This window comes from Zootoca vivipara, chromosome 10 (genome assembly GCF_963506605.1).
Source record: "Zootoca vivipara chromosome 10, rZooViv1.1, whole genome shotgun sequence".
In the NCBI taxonomy this organism is placed as follows: domain Eukaryota; kingdom Metazoa; phylum Chordata; class Lepidosauria; order Squamata; family Lacertidae; genus Zootoca; species Zootoca vivipara.
In genome coordinates this window covers 50,059,164-50,071,587 of record NC_083285.1, presented here as the reverse complement: position 1 = coordinate 50,071,587, position 12,424 = coordinate 50,059,164, and the positions used below count along the sequence as shown (strand labels likewise).

The following is a 12,424-nucleotide window of genomic DNA, read 5'->3' as shown; positions in this document are numbered from 1 at the left end:
GAAGCGAAATCTGAATGGAGACCATCCTACTGTGTTAATGCACATTGTCTCAAGCTTTGGCCTTTAATTGTGTGTTGATGAATGACAGGAGATGTTAGAAAGGCCATTGCTTGCAAGTTTGGGACCTAGCACAGGTGAGTCACAATCTAATGCAAAAGGGAGACGGTTTTTTAAAAAGTGATTGCTTGCAAAGTGGTCAATGCCCTTTATGCACACCAGAGGCAGGAAAATATCCGAAACATTACACAATATGCAAAGGAGAATTTGTGTAGTAGTGCAGTGAAGAGGCGGGCCTGTGGATAAGGAAGCACCCAATTCATATTTTACCACATTCCCAATAAGTGGCCTTTGGCAATGCATTGCGTCCCAAATGTCTGCCCCTCACTTGCTAAAACAATTACCGGTATATATAGCAGCTATGTTCATACCATGCATCTGGACACCTATGTAGATGCAAGTCAATGGAGAGAGCAGTGTCTCCATCAGCTTGCAATGAGGGGAGAGAGAAAAAGGCAGGAACTCTAGCAGGGGCAGCACATTCGGTTCTGACCCCTGAGGTGTCCACCCCCAGCTCCAGCCCACCGAATCCTCCTAAAAGTGAAGGTTTGGGAAAAGAGCTTTTGAATTGAGCACAAACTGGGAAAGGCCGAACTGTAGCATATGTCACTGCTGCATGAAAACAGCAACTGATTTTCTAGAATAAAGGAACTAAATGGAAAATCTTAATAAAATTTTATTAAAATGAGATTTCCTTACTTATCCAGCGATCCAGTGTAATACGTTGCCTGAAGCCTCTGGGCTACCTTTGAAACATTATTGAAAACATTAAAACATACACAGTTTTTTTTTCAATAATAACATTCCCTCTAATATTTCACAGATGATAGTAGGGCAGGCATGTCCAAAGTCCGTTTTGGGGGCCTAATCCGGCCCACCGGTTGGTTTAATCCGGCCCCTGTGGCAGTTCTAAAAAAAGCTCAACAACTTTGTTTGGCCCCCATGGCCCTTCACTTCATCAAATCTGGCCCTCTTTGAAAAAAGTTTGGACACCACTGTAGTAGGGACATACTCTTAATGCCCTAGTTCTCATACCAAACCTTCCCCGCCCCCTCATGTCACACACATTTCTAAAGATCTCCTGTGTCTTTTGTATGATGTACAACACCTTTTGCAAGCCTGGTGGTTTCCAGATGTGGTTAGACCACAACTCTTGCCAACCCTAGCCAATGCTGGAGCTGATGGGAGTTGTAGTCCAACAACATCTGGATGGCACAAGGTTGGCCTAGCCTGGTGTACTCATGAAGTCTGCTCCTGCCTACCTGCCTCCAATTTTAAATTATCAGAGGCTGCTTTAACTTTTGTTTAAAGATATATTAGGAAAAACACAATTGCCTTAAAATAGGTTATTTAGCTGTTCAAAATATGCATCTGCATGAGGCCTGGCAGGCTGTTCCTGGCACTGGTGTGTTCGATCACACGCGCTGGCATCAAAAACAAGGTGTAAGCCCTCCTTAGGCGGAGGTTTTAGCTTCAGGACGACCCTGAGGAAGGAACTTCGGCCTTGAGGAATGACCGCTGGAGCAAGCTGCACTAAATATTGAGAAGGATTGCCAAATGGCAAAAATATGAATAGTGGTCACCCAGGGAGGGACAGGTACAGTATAAGGATATGGGGGGGGGAGGAGCCTCAGAGCACCTGTTTGGTACTCTCCCTGGTAAATAGGGACAGTTGGGAGTTTGTGTGATAAAGCTACATCTATTTGAGGCCCTCAATAGTATCAAGTGCTTTACCCACAAGAAAGCTTACCCAGCAATCTGGTTTGTGGGAACAAAATCTCTTTGGCTCCCTCTAGTGAGAACTGGTGAGCTCATAGGCCCCTCTGGCTTTTTAGACTTAAAGCTCTGTATAACACTGTTGCTTTTATATATCACAACAGTTTTGGGCTATCGCCCTAAATTAGAACAATTTCTGCATCCTCCTTGCACTACCGTTTAATTTGACACACGTGTGTGTGTGTGTGTGTGTGTGTGTGTGTGTGTGTGTGTTTTAACTGAATGGTCTTTCATAGATCTCGGCCACAGCAGTGCAGATCTCAATGCCCTTGCATCTTCTACCACGAAGAGTTCCAGGTGTCCAAAACAACCATTCCCTCCTATGTTTCACACTATACGTGGTTATACCTCAGATAAATCTCTTCGCTGGCCGATTGGCTGGTTCGGTATGTGGAATGACAATGTGAGATCACTGGGTGCTGAAATAGATGGGCCATTGGCCTGATACAGCAGGCTCTTTCTATGCTTTTATGGTTATGGAGAGAGAGAGAGAGAGAGAGAGAGAGAGAGAGAGAGATGAAGGGTCCCAAAATATTTCCTCAGCCATGAAACATGCTGTGTGTCCTTTTTTTTGGTTTGCATTCTTAAAAAAGATTTTATTAAGGCCTTTCAGAATCGGCAAGGTAGCAAGGTGATCTTGTGCCCCTGGCAGAACTGTCCAGATTTCGCCCCCCAGCCACTGACAAATTAGCTCTTCTTTCTGCCTCTCCTCCACCCCACCCCACCCCATTCAATTCACCCTCTATTAAAAACCTTAGCCCCCCTTCAGATCCCCCTGAGCCTCAGAGTCCCCCTGTTTTACAGGATCTCAAGGCAGAGGCGGGGTTTGTGGGTGTGGCGTGTTGTTGTGGCTAATCCCTGTGACTGCCCCCACCATGTCCCAATCCATGATCTATTCTGTTTGTCCCCCCCCCTCTCCGTGATCGGCATATCATATGACGTTTTGAAGGATGGTATTTATTTTTGTCTTGTGGTTATTTGGTGGGGAATTTTTTTTGGGGGGGGTAGTGGTGAAGGTGGGATGTAAGAAGTTGGTGAGGGTGTGTGGAGAGGGCTTGGATTTTTTTGTCTGCGGAACGGCCTGTGGAGTAGCCTGGGTCCGTGGGCAGCGGGGGTCTCGGGCGGCAGCATGGTCTATAGATCGGCCTGGTTTCCTGGTGGGTGTGCGTCTCGTGGGCTGTGTACAGCAGGATCGGGTGGGGGCGGGATCCGTGGGGTGGGGTGTGGAGTGGGTTTTCTCTGGGTGGGAGGGGGTCGTGGGAGAGGGAGGGATCGGCGGGGGTGCGTTCCGTGGGGTGTGATTGTGAGAGGGAATGGATCGGAGGACAGTGCGAGGGAACGGTTCGGAGGAAGCTGCTGGAGAGGATCGGAGGACGCTGGTTAGGAGGGCAGCCTGTGGGGGTGTGTGTGATTGTGAGAGGGAACGGAGGACGGTGAGAGGGAACGAATAGGAGGACTGTGGTGGAGAGGATCGCAGGACGGTGTGGGGAGTATGTGAGGGAAAGGTATGGAAGTTGGGAGGAGAGGATCCGAGGACGTGTTAGGACGATGGATGGAGTGTGAGAGGGAAAGGTATACTTCAAGGATGCTGGTAGGAGGTCAAGACGCTGGTGTTGGGTGTCTCTGATGAGATCTTGGACACCTCTGGTGGATGGATATCCGAGAGTCTTGGATCTCGTGGCAGAGGCGGGGTTTGTGGGTGTGGCGTAGACTCCATGGGGAGGGAGGGGGTGTAGGAGGAGCTGAGGGAATAACACCACTTGAGGGTGCTGTTTAAGTTTGTGGAAAAGCAGGTTTTTACCCGTGCAGGTATGAGATGTGAGGCATCTGAGGTTCTGCAAACACTCGGGTAGTGGCATGGACCGTTGTGTCAAAATTTCAGGACAATCGGTCAAGCGGTTACTGAGAAAAGTAGAGCCCACAGTTTCGCCTTTTTTACATACATATATATATATATATATATATATATATATATATATATTATTATTATTATTATTATTATGAATAAGAGTCAACCATAGTCTTCTTCCAGTCCAACATCATTAATAAGCATTCCCCCAAGAGCTTCTTCACTGTGATTATGTATTAAGTTATTGATCCAGAATTACTTACTTATTTATTGTATAGTCATTAATTCACACTCAAATCCATATCTTACAATCCTACAGAAACATGGTGTGTTTCCTAAAGGCAGTGATACATGTGGGGAGGGGAGGGGGGGGAGAGAAAGAATCAGTATATATGAGCCTGTTGAAGAGCAGGATATAAATAAATAAAACTTCTTAATTGCAGCAGAAGTGTCTTGTGCTGCTTGGGGGGGGGAACAAACAAACAAACAAACAAATAAATAAATTGAATACTACTTTGCAACAAACTGGTTTGGAATGACACTTATTTGAAATTACAGAATATATATATATGAACGTCTGAACTTGGATCCAGTGGTGTGGGTTAGTTGACGGTAAGGGGAAGGAAGAATTTCCCAGCACCCACCCCTCTTCTGAGGCTTCCCTCCCCTTTTCCTACTGCTAAATCTGCAGGAGGGTCCCCGAACCTTCTGAAACAATTTTGGGGGTGGGGTGGGGGGAAATGCAGAGGGGAGTGGGGAATCACCAAGAAAACACTCTCCCAAAAAGTCAAGTTCATGAAGACTCTGTCTGGATTCCCCCCCCCCAAAAAAAACCCCGCTTTCTACATCTCAGTTTCTTTTTAATTTTCTGTTAAGGGAAGGGAAAATGTAAATGCACATAACAGAGAAATTGGAGAAGCGGTCATCGTTGGAGGTGAAAGAGAGGGCTTGCTGCCTTATGTTTTTGAGTTCCCCCCAATACATCTTTCCTCAAATGAAGATCGAACCTTGCATAAAAGCAATTTCACTGGTTTTACCTGTATATTTTTAATTCATTTGTGCTTCAGTGAGTTTTCTGTTTTCATCCTTATCCCCTCCTCCCTCCCACAAACTCAACACCTTCCTGTTAAATAACTGGATTCATCATGACGACACCGGAAGATCCTATGACTCGAGTACAACAGAATAGCTTTTAACTTGTAGGCTGTCACCATCCTCAGAAAGATCTATTACAGGCGACGAGTGGAAATGTGCAACCAATTTGCTAGTTCCAATACATTTTGATCCAAATAAACGTAATACAATTCTCCATTTCGCGTGCAGGTATTACATGGGTCGCCGTATGTACATTGTGGTATCTGAGCCAGAGATGATCAAGCGTATCTTGAAGGATGATTTTGGAAACTTTACTAACAGAATGGTAAGTAGCTCTTCTTACAAATGGTAAGGTTTGTTGTTCTTCTAGAAAGAACAAGAAAGCCTCCCAAAAGTACATTGGGTTGCCTTTCAGAGTATGAGGCAGTTTCTCCACAGTACTGTGTAAGGACTGCTCTGGCACTGACCCACCACTATTTGGGCCAGGGCAGGAGACACTCTACATGCAATGGCTAATGACTCATGAGCAGTGAGCATTTGTGCCTCAGCCACAACTGCACTGGGTTGCTTCAGGGACAAACTAGACAAGACACCATTTATACAATTACGGGGTATGTGTGTGATATGGATCAGGACCCTGGTGGGGCTCTACCGAGCCCTGAGGCCCATGGCAGGTGCCAAGCCATGCCAACCCCTGATGCCGGTTCTGATTAGCGCTTGCTTTTCCCCAGTCAATAGTAGACATCTGGTTGCATGGCCTCATCCACACTTCCATTTGCTTCTAGTTTAGAAAGCATGAGCCTGAGAGGTTTTCTGTTTGTTCTGTGCTCTCTAAGCCCAGGCCTGTTGGCCATTCTGCTTTCCCCAGGAATTCCTGCTCTTTACTGCTGAATTGGAGCAAACATCAATCTGCCTGAAACCCAATTGATGGTTTTTTTTTTATTCCCTTCAATTTGTAAAGATTATTTATAAAGAGCGAGTTTCCTCAGGAGAAAGCAGCAAGACAAGCAGAAGTGTGGGCGAACTCTCACTTTCAGCAGACTTGGCTTGGAGTGGGAGGGCTGAATCCTACATTTGTTTCCACCTTCTTGTTTCTCGAAGATGCAATATAGTTCTGTTCCTGCCATATAACTTTGATTCAGCTGCCCTGGTATTTTGTCGGGACAGAGTCAGTTTGCTGCATTCTTTGCTCTGAAAGGGGTTGTGTGTTTGAAGGGCTGTAGCCTTTTTGTTGAGTCAGCAGCAGAAAGTTTCTCCGCCCGTAACTCTGAGCCTTTGACTGCCTTCCTGCCTGAGCAATAAATTATGTCTAAAACTGCCTTGACATTGACACGGAATCACTGTCACCATCACCTAACTCAACCTCCCTCCCTAGGGCAATCCAGTCCGTACCCAAATGCCCTGAATTTGCCTGGAAATAGCACTTCTGGTATTGAGAGCTCTCTCTGTGGTTTCTCTATCTCACTCCATTGTGTGCAATGGAGATGTTCCTTCATCTATGAAGCAGAAAGTTGGAGGGAGGGACCAGAATATAGTTTAAATTTAGAAGGGCCTACATGAGAAACAAGTCGCATAATAGCATGCCTAGTTTCTCACATTAAATATTACCTGCTTGGCCCAAAATGACAACGTTAGAGAACATCACACCCCATCCAATCGCTTTGTATAAATACAAGCAAAAGTTTACAAATTGTAACTGTGTGTGGCAGAGAAGGACATGGAGGGAGAGAAAAGCACACTCTGGCTATTAAGTAGAAGTATTTCTATGTGGCTTTTAATAAATGTGAATCTAAAACTTTGAAAATTACTCTGAGCAAGCCCTTTCTCTGCTTTTATTTAGAAATTCTGGTTGCAAGTGTAAAATATACTGTGCGAAAAATTAAAAAACCACCGCTCTATCATGTCCTCTCCCACCCCCCTCTGCTGCCCCTAATGCTATGCTGATGAAACGGAGAGAATAAAGCATTGGGCTTTTCAGAATAAATGCTGACCACAAAGCTATGATAATACAGCTCATTCCTGAGCTGGAACAACCCTGCTGCTCTTACGCCAGGACTTTTTCTAAAAGAGATTGAGGGCAGCTGCTGTTTTTACAATTAAAGCAGCAGTCACAAAATTGTCCATCCGATGTTTAGCTCATGCTTCCATAAATGAACTTAGGGGTGCAGTGACAGTAGGAATTTAGGGGGACATATTTAGGGGTGCATTGGCAGCATCTTCCAACTCTGGCAGGAATTATTGCTAGCCATAAGAGGAGTGGGATAGAAAACTTTCCACTACATTATTATTATTATTGTATTATACTGCCCCATATAACTAGAGGTCTCAGGGCAGTTCACAGAATAAAATCAAAAATACAAAACCACAAAATACATGTTTTTCATTTAGAAATACACCGTTTCATAGAGTTTATTTATTACCCTAATTTGTTGTTGTTGTATTTTCTTAAACTTATTCATTGCTTTCCCCACTAAAAATGTACCATAAGTCAAAGCAGCTTATGATGTAATAAAACTTGGGCGCCACCCCCACTCTCTGCCAAGCGGTAGCTAGATTCCAGGGGGGTCTCAGGGTCTGTGATCCTTTGGAGAATTGATGACATGGCATAAGTTGTCCTTTTTTCTCTTTTAAAAAAAGTATGTCAATAATTTCAACTGAGGTATAGTAAAACGCCTATAGTAAAACACGAAGAGTCGGACACGACTATACGACTAAACAACAGCAACAGAACACCTCTAGGTGAGGCACTCAGGGCCAGCCCTAAGGCAAGGCTGGGTGGTGCAATGCACCAGGGCGCCGGGCCACCAGGGGCCGACGTGCTGTGCCCGCCAGACAGCCGTGCTGGGAAACGGGGGGGGGGCGCCGCCGGAGGGATCTTAGCACCACGGCACCACATATGCTTAAGACGGCCCTGGAGGCACTGGCTTGGAAAGGAAGCTTAGCCTGTATTTTTCCACCGGCCTGCAATCTTCCCTTCAGTACTACAAACAAGTCATAATAATAATAATAATAATAATAATAATAATAATAATAATAATTTATTTATTTATTTATTTATACCCCGCCCATCTGGCTGGGTTCCCCCAGCCACTCTGGGCGGCTTCCAAAAAAACAAAATACAGAAATACATTAAAATACAGAATTTATTGAGGTTCCGGTTTCCGCCTGCAGGAATGGCGGACCTGTTTTCCATCTCTCTGACCTTTGTAAGGAATTTGGCGGTTGCTAGGGGAGTAAATGGCAACCCCCTACCCTCTCCGGGGGTTACGGAGAGGGGCCGCTGGCCCGCGATGCCCCCAGACCCACTCCGACTGTTTTTGGAGTGGGGGGAGCTTGGGCTGAGCACTTACAAGGGCCAGGACTCCCGGACGCTAATCTGCATGGCGGGGATTTCCATGGTTAAAGAAGATAATTAGGCTTAAATCTATGGACATACTTCAGAAGGAGGGAAAGAAGCGCTGTTTACTGCTGAGAAATTTATGCTGCCGAGTGAGAGGAGTCAAAGATTGTACTGCATCTGGAAGAAGGATTGATGGGGACGGAGCGATAAGGGGAGTGAGTTTTTATTTTATTTTTTTTCTTCATATTGTTGCCTCGTACCTTCCCGGACGCGATGTCCTGGCTTGTTTGGAGTGAAAGAGAAGCAAAAGACTGTGTGAGTTGAACCTTATAACTGTTGTTACTGAGCATATTTTTTTAAAGATGTGGAGTTGCCGATGAGAAAAGCCCCCCCCTAGTCGGACGGAAGGAGTTCTGAATGCGTTCGGAGGATTTATGAGCTGTGACGCACTTTAAATTGGAGCAGCGACCTGAAGCTAAGTTCAGCTATAGGGCAAGGAGATCCATTAATTTACCAAGAGTCTATGGTTTGATGTTTGGGTCTCCTGCCTGGAAAAGCTGTAAATTCTATAATGATCGTAAATCTTCATGGCTATGAGAGAAAAGCGAAAGTGATTTGAGCTTTTTAAGATGGCGCTACTTCGAATTGCTTCAACGCAACAGGAGCTCCATTAAGAAGATTTATGGGGAGGCTGGACTGATTAACTCACACAGGAGAAAGAACATCTGTGAGACTTTGTTTGATATTTATATCAGCAGCTGGGAAACAATCGTGAAAGTGGAAAACATCTATGTGACTGTAAGGGGAAGATCTGGATTATTATGAACTTGAAGGACGATTTGAACTTTAGAAAAAAGACGGCAGTGGACAGTTGCGAGGAATTCCCAATTTCTTGAAGCATGGGAACCCAAATAAAAAATTCTTTAGATGATTTGGCATAACATTCGGTCTGATTGATATATATATGTGTATAATTTGAAATATTGAATGTGATATAATTGGTTTTAATTGGAAAATTAATAAAAATATTTAAAAAAAAAAATACAGAATTTATTAATTTATAGGGTTTAGGTGGGGTGTCCCCCAATCTATACCAATAACACATACTTTAAAACCAGCATAAAACTAAAACAGAATAAAATCTAAAACTCGTGACTTTTTTTAAAGAGGCAGGTCTAAAACATCCCGACCACCGAACCAAGTTCTTGAAAACCAAGGATCACAGCATCCTTGTTACTTATTGCTCAAGGCTCCACTCCGCTAGTGGCGCTGTCAGGTCAGGCCTTTGGGGCAGAAGTCCAGGCCCCCACATAGCAGGAGGGTACCCCCACGGGAGGTATGCAGAACTAGCATACCACGTTTCAAAGTAAAATTGCTTAGCCGCATCACCATACTCTGCCTGTTGTATCCGTTCATTCCTGAATAGCCCTGCCTCCCCCTAGTTTACAGTGCAAGTTCTTTTGATAATGATATGCTAGAAAAATATAATTGTCCTAAAATAGGCTTGCGAAAGCTCAAAACATGCCTCAGCAGCTACAGCCTGTGAAATGACTGGCTGTGCACTGTGTTATTGTTGTTGTTGTTGTTGTTGCTGTTGCTGCTGTTACTATTTATTCGCTTTACTCATTAAAGTAAAAGCGACTTACAAACCTCATTGAAGTAATAAGACCAATTGCAATAAACCCAATTGATAAAAACTTTAAAAAACAAACACACATCCATGTAAATAAAAGACAGGTCTAGCAGATCCTGCCCCACCCAAAATGAGGCCACAAATACTTAAAAACCCTTCATACTAAGGACCAAAAGTATGGAGCTTTAGTGCTCACATATGTGCATATAGACAAGGTGCATAAGTGTGTACACGCACATGCACCCACTCACCCACCCCTTTGACTTCTAGAGACCCTGGGGGAAATGACTACAGTATACTAAGCACTATGACAACACTAACAAGGTATCCCAAAAAGGCAAAATAAGGATGGAATAAGGACAGTGACCTATCATGTACAAGGACTAGGGAACCCAACTTTGCTTATGGGGACAGTTGGAGGTGATTTGTGTGTGAGAGTGAAGGGAGCTAGGGATGTGCTGTGTGAAGGGATCTGGGACTGGGGTGGCTCAAAGGAGCCAGGATATTAAAAGTAGAGAATACCCTTATTGGAACTCTTTGACCCTTTCCTTGCTCAGAAAAATTCCATAAAACATGCAACACATGGGCGATAAGCAATGAACTCTAAATCAATTATGCATTAATCAGCATATGTTATTTATCAAACTTCTGAGACAAATCTGTATATAAAAAGCCTTATGTGAAAGCCACAGAAACTTACAAACTGACAATTATGAAAACAACCTGTTGATATCTAATACCAATATACTGTACTGTTAAATGGTTAACTTCATCTGCATGTCCAGTTCTGATACGTTTTCCAGATGTAAAACTCAGTCTTTAGATATTCTTTTGGATAGGTTCATAGAGATATCAACAAAGATAAATTCGACGTTGTTTCCAATACCGTGAGGTGCTAAAGATGTTGTAAACAGATGTTGCTGAAGATAAGAACGAAGAGAAGATATAAATGAAGAGACAGGATGCCGGCGTTTTCCTCCTGTTTCGCCCTGGCAGTCCTGTTATTTAGAATCCCACCGTTTGCCCCCAATGGGCTCGTTAACGGGTTTGCAGGTAGCTCACTCCCACGATAATTACTGGGCTTCAGTAGTTCTCGAAGTTTAGATTTGTATATTTTGATATTCAATCTCATGTAGAGTACTGTTCCTTGGCTTAAGCTGAAGAATTGAGATTGCTTAGCAAAGATATTTTGAACAAAGATATTTTGTTGTTATTGTTTGTTTGTTTGTTTTTAAAGTTGCTTTCTACGAGATTTCTGCTTACTAGTCAGTTCATAGATACAGTGAATGTCTCTAAAATGTTTGTTTTTAAAAAAATAATAATTATCAAAGCTGTCTCTAATCAGGAATCAGGGCTTGGTGTGTTCATGAGAAGAATGACCTTAATCCGTTAAAATGTACACTCGCCAGAATACCTTGTTTGCTGGAAGCCACAGCTCAGTGGTGGAACATCTCAGTTGCAGAGCAAGTTCAGTCCCTGGCATCTCTAGGTAGGGCTGGGAGAGAGCTCTGCCTGTCATTGCAGACAATCGTGAAGGATTAAATATAATGCAGCCTCCTTTGTTCCTATGAATAACAGAAGATTTTTATTTTTTAAAAGAACACCTTATAGAGCATTTAAATGTTTGAATAGTCAGCCAAGGAGAGCTAGGAAAGAGTCGTTGGGTTTTATTTGCCATGAGTCAGATTTGCTCTGACTCCATGGTCAAAGGCAGTAATGCTTCTAAATTCTGGTACCTGTTACTGGAAACTGCAGGAGAGGAGAGTGCTGTTGTGCTCGAATCCTGCCTGTGGGCTTCCCATAGGCATCTGTGAGGACAGGATGCTAGACTGGATGAACCACTGGCCTGCCAGCAGGCTCATCTTACGTTCTTATTTATGCATTTTTTAAAAATAAAAGTTATACAGTTAAGATATAATTATAAAATAATAGTAGAGAGTAGGAGATAGAAAGAAGACCACACTAATCAGACGGAGTTAAAAATGTGCGCTGGAACAACGAAGCACTGAACATTTGTCAGAGAGCATGCTATCCAGTCTCCCCAGCGCAGGGTTCCACAAATTGGACGTTACAACAGAGAAGGCGGCTTCCTGCATTCCTGCGAAGTTAAAGGTGGCATACAGAGGAGGGCCTCCTTAGCCTGTCCTCGGTGATGGACAGTTTTGCAAAAGTATATATGGTCCTTCAGGAATCTTTGGCACAAGCCATTTGGGGTTGATGCATAATGTCACAAGGGGAACTGGCAACTTCCGCAAGCAATATATGGATGAGGTAGGTTCAGTTCTAGGGCAGTAGATCTAAGGAATGGGTTTGCCCAGTTTGTCACTCACATGACTAAGAATACTGCAGCATTCTTTATGGGGATTTCCCCTGAATGTCGTTCTTCCTACAGTCAATGTCATCTGTGTTGTTTTCGCTGTCTGTTGTAGTGAACTCTAAAGCAGATTTGTAGTGGTAAATTTCATACTTTTTTCTGCTTTCTGGAAATCTACCAGAAGTGTGGTGCTCATTTCCATGTTGAAATCCATTTGCGATCCCATTAACCCGGAACATGGATCAGGCCATGTGATGAAATCTGGGGCAGTATTGTGGGATACAGTTGTTTCCTATGTGAATGTGGTTTTTTTTTGGGGGGGGGGGACAAAAGCACAAATGAGCATAAAGGGTGGCAACA

At 43.8% G+C, this 12,424-nt stretch overlaps 1 protein-coding gene across 4 annotated transcripts in view; it reads left to right on the top strand.

Annotated features, from left to right (window-relative positions):
• TBXAS1 (thromboxane A synthase 1) overlaps positions 1-12,424 on the top strand; it is a 228,716-nt gene that overhangs the window by 86,302 nt on the left and 129,990 nt on the right. For all 4 annotated transcript variants that reach the window (XM_035128282.2, XM_035128286.2, XM_035128284.2 and 1 more), the window contains one exon: positions 5,006-5,102. In XM_035128282.2, the coding sequence (XP_034984173.1) occupies positions 5,006-5,102 (97 nt within the window). The remainder of the gene's footprint in view (positions 1-5,005; positions 5,103-12,424) is intronic.